General features: G+C 39.1%; 1 protein-coding gene across 4 annotated transcripts; it reads left to right on the top strand.

Annotated features, from left to right (window-relative positions):
• The first annotated feature begins 740 nt into the window (after positions 1-740).
• asb8 (ankyrin repeat and SOCS box containing 8) lies at positions 741-5,308 on the top strand. 4 transcript variants are annotated; one of them, XM_069525923.1, is made up of 4 exons: positions 741-1,129; positions 2,330-2,543; positions 2,637-2,741; positions 3,410-5,308. In XM_069525923.1, exons 2-4 carry the CDS (start codon positions 2,415-2,417, stop codon positions 4,043-4,045), a joined length of 870 nt encoding a protein of 289 aa, XP_069382024.1. In that variant the 5' UTR covers positions 741-1,129; positions 2,330-2,414; the 3' UTR covers positions 4,046-5,308. The 4 variants fall into 4 exon arrangements, with proteins under 4 accessions (XP_069382024.1, XP_019945083.2, XP_019945084.2 ...); XM_020089524.2 differs by having other exon boundaries at positions 2,366-2,543; XM_020089525.2 differs by having other exon boundaries at positions 775-975; positions 2,366-2,543.
• Positions 5,309-6,840: the final 1,532 nt, after the last annotated feature.

Consider the following 6,840-nt stretch of genomic DNA (forward strand, 5'->3'; position numbering starts at 1 on the left):
ATTTTTGTCCGTATCGCCCAACCTGAATTGCAGCTAAAGATCTCCGTCTCAATGAAATTTTGATTTATCATGTTGGATCCATAGAATGTAAGAAAATTGTGGAAAATTGTTATTACAATTTACTGCGGTCCTTATTGACGTCTCCATGCAAAAATCAATGTGGGTTATTACCAAGTAAGACAAAACTTTAAAGAGTCACAAGCCTGAAAATGTAGCGAACATCTGTGGCTCTGAGAACTCTCCAAATCTAAATAATGAGATAAATTGATGTTCATAGTCTAATATTCAACATAAATCATTGCAACATGTTTTTCTTGTTAATTCGTTTCTGTCCACAGTCACAAACAGAATAGAACAGAGCTCATCAGTCCTTATGAAACCTCATTTAAATTCACTGGATCCCACTTTTTATTTGCATCTGCACCAAATTGCACACACTCATTTATATCAGTCCCCGAAACATGCTCGGGTTTCTTCCAATCGAGAAAAAATTAACCCTTCTCTGAGAACAAAAGGAAAATGCTAAAAAAAATAAACCACTGGCTACACTAAAGAAAAGAAAATTCTGGATCTGCCACCTCACAATTTAATGTGTTGTTGCTTTGGTCATTTTTCTGCTTATTCCTGCGGACAAACAGACACAGATGAAAATATAACCACCTCCTGAAGGTAACTGACTCCACAAACTGTCAGGGTTAAAGGTCACGGTTTCTCTCAGCTGTCCACCAGGGGGTGCCTCTGGCCCTGCCGGGCCCTGACCCCTCTCTACCCTGTGATGTGTCACCAGCTGTCTCTGAGCAGGACGTCCCGTCTCTACATGGACATGAGCTGGAGGTATTTCTGGTATGCTGCTGCCGCTGCTGGATCCCTGCACCGCTGACGTTACATTACGTGTCTATACTGGGATCGTGCGTGCACCGGGGGGGGAGTCACATCTTCCCTGAGAGCAATCGAGTCAAATACTGACTTGAACACGTAAGTTAGTGAAAGTTCACCATCTTTGTCCGGTGGGGATTCAATCCGGGGGAGGAGGAGGGCGTGGCTGCGGTGATGACGGGCTGTGTTTATGTCAAACCTCGCAGCAAACGCTCGGTCACCAGACGAACCTTCAGCGCGCGGACAGAAAACGGTACGTTGTCTCCGCATGGTCCCGCATTTATCGAGGCTGGATGTCGAGGACATTTCAAAGAGCCTCCACGAGGATTTATTTAGTAACGTCATTTCATTTCCTTTCCGCCCTCGAGTATCAATGTCCCCACGCTAACGTTAGCTCGCTACCTAGCTAGCTAGCTTGGTGCTAGCAGCTGATGAAAATGTCGCCGGGGGATCTTGTTATTGTTATTATTCAGAAGCAGCCCGTCGGTGTGTTAACCCAGCGGCTCCTCTCTCCTCTCCTCACATTATACTCATTGCATCAGTCACTTGGTGTTTAACTTGCATCCCTGTTGTTTTCTGTTGTTGTGGAGCTAACGAGCTAACGTTAGGTGTCGGTGTCATTTTATAATCATAATAATAACAGTATCGGTGATAAACTTGATTTATATAGCGCCTTTCAAAACGCTGTTACAACGTGACAGTTAGATTCAATTTAAAGTTATTTGAAAATCACACAGCAATAGAGCTCAGTATATAAAAATAAACATGTCACAGATGAGAAAAGAGTAAAAACAAGTTTAAACAAAACAAATGTAAAATCAAAATAGGTTTATTGACATGGTTGTAATTATTCTGACTGTTAGCTGTTGGGTGACTGTGGGTGAGTAGTAACAGCAGATAAACAGATAACACCTTCACTGTCTACTGTAGATAAAGGGTTGGAAGCTTGTTTGCCATCACTTTACAGCCTTAGAATCTGTTGTTAACAACAATAAGTACTATTTAAAGCAAGACTGTTACCCCCTTTATACAATGTGAATTTAAAACATTTTTTTTTCTATTAATAACATTCTGTTTTCAGTTTAGATGATTCTGTAGTGCCAATATTCAGTTACTTTAAATTAAATACAAAAGTTGAATATGAGCATATTTATGTTTGTCTGTTGAGAAAGTATAACATTGCAAAACCACACAGTGCATTACTGTGTTAAAGCAACATGTAACTAAAAGGACACTCAGAGGTCACATACCTCAGCCAAGGCCCTAAAGTCCCCAAAATAAACTACATTTAAATTCACTAGATCCAGATTTTTATATGGATCTGCACTAAATTGCAGACACTCATGAATATAAGTCCCCTAGCATCTGCACATCCTGACATTATGTGAAAATGTGTTATAGATTTGATTCTGGTATTTGTTTTATGCTAATGAATGTTCATTGTGTCTTACAGTTTTAAAAATCCAGCTATTTGAAAAATGTTTTTCAGTGTACCGTAGTGTCACCCCCCGCCTGGGTGCCATGGTCGTCTGTCACACATGAGCTCTACTATGTGGTACATCATGCAAAGCATTCAAAGTAAATACTCTTTGTCCGAGCGGCTCATCCGCACCATCTCAGCCATCCGCTCATTCCCACATGACAACGTGGAGGATCTCATTCGTAAGGTAGGTAGCAGCTCGTCTGTCAGTTTCACTTTAAATGAATAAAATCTCCCAGTCATCAGTCACACTGACATCATTACGCCCTCTGTGTTTAAGGGAGCTGATGTGAACCGGATGCATGGCACACTAAAGCCCTTGCACTGTGCGTGTATGGTCGCCGAAGCTGACTGTGTGGAGCTGCTGTTGGAGAAGGGGGCAGAGGTATGTCAGAGAAGACATCTACACACCGAACCATAAGATTCTAGATGAATCTGTTAACTTCTATACAGCCACAGTGTGATATGAATGACAACCTACAGAGAGATTAGCCTTGATTGAGATATTGTAGATCAGGGGCTACCTAAGTTTCAGTAACCATGCCAGAGACGTGTGACCCCCCCTTTATCCTAAAGGATATTTATTTGAGCTAGTTCACAAAAAAAGGGATCATCAGTCTCGACATTTTGAGTGTCAAAAAACAAATTCAGTGGCTGCCAAACAGCTTGGAAAATTACTATTTTACAAATGTATCAATCCTATTAATACTTGTGTTTAATGCTGATAAAAAAATAGCAGCACTCTCTCAATTGGTATAGCACATTTGAAAAGCAGTGCAAGACCAATATGTGTAGACTTGCTTTTATTTATTTGATTTTATTGAGAAGCACTTTGGGACATGGTTTTGCTATGCAAATAAAATTCACTTAATTACTGAAGAACATTACCGGAAAACTATGACCTCAACCAGACCACCTCACCCTGACTTAGCACTTCATGTTGCTGCACTTATCTGAATCAAAATGAGAGCAGCACCCGAGACCTAATCATTTAATTTATTTGATTAACCTAATTATCATACGTCTGCTAAATACATTGACGTTATTTATCAGGTGAATGCTTTGGATGGATACAACCGCACTGCACTTCACTACGCTGCAGAGAAGGATGAGAGCTGTGTGGAGCTGCTGTTGGAGTATGGGGCCCAGCCCAACGCCCTGGACGGCAACAAAGACACTCCACTTCACTGGGCCGCCTTCAAAGATAACCCAGAGTGTGTGAGGGCCCTGCTAGAGAGCGGGGCCTGTCCCAATGCCCGGGACTACAACAATGACACTCCTCTGAGCTGGGCAGCAATGAAAGGCAACCTGGAAAGTGTCAAAGTGCTTTTAGACTATGGAGCCCAGGTACATGTGACCAACCTGAAGGGCCAGACTCCCATCTCCCGACTGGTGGCCCTGTTGGCCCGGGGCCTGGGTACTGAACAGGAGGAGGAGTGCCTTGACTTGCTGTGCCGGGCAGCAGGGCGGTTTGAGATCCGAAAGGCGGACGGCACCCTTCCCTGGGAGCTGAGTAAAGACCCCCAGCTGCTGGCGAGGCTGACCAACATGGTGGCTCAGGCTCCCACTCTGCGCTCTCTGGCGCGCTGTGCTGTCCGACAGAGTCTCGGAGTGCAGTTCTTCCCTGATGCTGTAAAAGAACTTCCTTTACCAGAGACAATCAAAGACTATCTTCTGCTGAGAGACTGAGAGGATGAAACCACTACATGATCATTAGACAACTCATCGCACATTTACTGGCAAGAAATAGTTCCCATTTAGTTATAGGGTGATGGCTGACAGTGGCCCTCATTTATCAAACTTTTTGCAAATCAGTACAGATTTATGCACCTGCAGGAATGAACAAAACATTTTTGAAATTATGTAGTGCACAACATCTACCTGAGCTCTAAATTTCTTATCCTTCTTTTTTTGTCGAACGAAAATAAAACATAATTTAGGAGTAATTTCTGCAATGATGGACCTAATCATTGGACTTCTTGAAGCTAAGTGTGTCCCATCACCCAAGCTTTTTCAATGAGTTCCAACAGAGCCATTGATCTTTGCAATGCCAAAATTTACTAAGTGTATTAAATATTCATTTTTTAAACTTAAATATGAGGGGGAAGTAATTATGCTAGTATGCTATTGTTGCTTGATGATGGAAAAAAGTTAAATATTAAGTTTGTTGGTAAAACTAGGATGTAAGATTAAATTTGAATGTAAGTTTAGGAATGAGGGCTCGTGTCTAATGTTTCAGGTTGTCTAGTAATTCAGTCAGAGGATGAGACCCTGATGTCTTGCTCTGGAGAAGTTGTTTGTGTTAGAGTTGGAGTGGCCATCTTTGTCCCAGTGCAGAAAATTTTGCAAAAACAAGGAAAAAAAGATAACTAACAGAAAAAAATAATTTTATCTATGTATGTATAATGTATAAGCAAAAAAATGTCTCAGAATATTATCATTTGAATGTGCCAGGCGGGCGTATCTTAACTCCTTCTAATTTTCACTGACGTCAACATGCCTGCTGTCATATGTGATTTAGTATTTATTTGGGCTCTGTTTTATTAAAGGAGTTGCAGTTGCCAAGATGGAATAAAAGTTGTTTTTTTAAAATATATATACATTGTATGTTTCCAGTTATAACAGGCAGGAGTTTGGGTTTTCGATGGGTGCTCACAGGTCTGACATTTTGCAGCATATGTTTATATTCTGTTTTAAATTAAATGTTTAAATGTTAGAACCATGAAATGACATGATTACTAAGTTTTCCTTGGAAAGATTCACTAAAATAGCTTGCAAAATGTGTTAAGTTTGTAAAAGTATCTGTAAATTCTGACCGCTTCTGTGCTTGATTTTGTTTTGCTTGTTCTGCAGATGTATAAAAATGAACCTCTTCCATCATGTCTTGTGTGCACCTGCAAAAGTGCTTTTTTTCTTCGTCAACGTAATGAAAGTAAATGCCTTTATATTCCATTCATTTTTTATCTCCAATGTTATTTACAAAAAGTGTTGACTCATTTGACAGCTGGACTATTTTTAACCAATAAGAAAACACTGTTACTTTGAGGTTAGTGGTCAGATGTAACAAAGTAAATTTACTTAGTTACTGTCCATAAGTACATTTTTCATGTACCCATGCTTAAATAGATACTAGTACTTGTAATACTTTAAGTATATTTAAAAGCATTTAGTTTGACTCACGTAGAAAAGTTAATGTGGTACTTTTGCTGTAGTATATTTTCCTCTATTCATCTATTCTAAAATGCTTGTGATTGATACTTTCCTCTGAATATCAAAGAATGATCAATCATTTTGAACTAAAAGTTGACACAAATCAATTAGTGACATCTTGGTGATATTTGGATCAAAATGTGATGTTATGTTGTTCTGACACTAAAAATACCAGAAATAAACCAGAATTTACCTGAGCAATCCTCAACATTCAGAATGACCTACAGGGACAAAAATAAATGTTACAGTCATTACTGTGAAAGGCCAGCAGGTAATTAAATAGGAGAAATCATGTAGTAACTCTTCAGTCAGAAGTGTTACTTTGAGCCGTCTCCAAGAAATTCAAACATGGGACAGAAACCTATTTTAGGTCCTGAATGAACCTGTAATATAAGAGGGGTCAATGTTCAGGAACTCTTTTTTTTTTTTACTTCGTAGGAACGGTGCTGAACTAAATCTTCCAAGAAAAATCGACAGATAAATTGCTGACTGCAACTTAAATTCTGTCTTTTGAAATGAAAAGCTTACTTCAACACAGTCAGTTCTCACATCATCCATTGGGGGTCTCTCCGGCCTTTCCTCTGAATCAGTTGGCTGGAAAAGCACGATCTAAAAGAGATTTCACTGAGATTTATATGTTTATATGTTTACATGTAGAAAGTTGTAGTGTTAAGTACTTGCAGTACGTCAGCTGGCTTTATATAATTTATACATTTTCAACAAAAGATATTTTGAATTAGTGTGATCTTTTGTTCAGTCGTTTTTTTAATTACTAATATTTTTGACCTATTGTTTTAAGTTTGTACATGATGCTGTCATGTACTTCCACAATCAGGACGTTCACTTCCAGGGAGACAGAATAGGGTGAGAATATCAGGAAGGAAACCAAACTGAGGGGAAGAGGCCGCCTTTATTTTCTATGTTCATACAATGGCTTCAACAGTTTCCTTTAATTATGTGAAACGTGACATTAAATGCAACTGCAGAAGTGAAGTAAACAGAAAATATAATAGTAATAGATGTAAAAGATGTTGTATTGGAGCTCCTTATATTCAGAGGTGTTTCCAATATTCTATAACATTATGTGAATCGGAATCATAAAAAATTCAAACGTACCTCTCAGTATAACGAAGTAACATCAGTGTTATTTTGATCTACCTGTCCTTTACCTGACTTTTTATATTTTCTGCTATTTTCTGTTTCCACTCAACGTCATTTCACTGGCAAATATTTTACTTTTTACTTGACTAAAGTTATTTTAAAGTTTGAGATAC

Source organism: Paralichthys olivaceus, chromosome 6 (genome assembly GCF_024713975.1).
Source record: "Paralichthys olivaceus isolate ysfri-2021 chromosome 6, ASM2471397v2, whole genome shotgun sequence".
NCBI lineage: Eukaryota > Metazoa > Chordata > Actinopteri > Pleuronectiformes > Paralichthyidae > Paralichthys > Paralichthys olivaceus.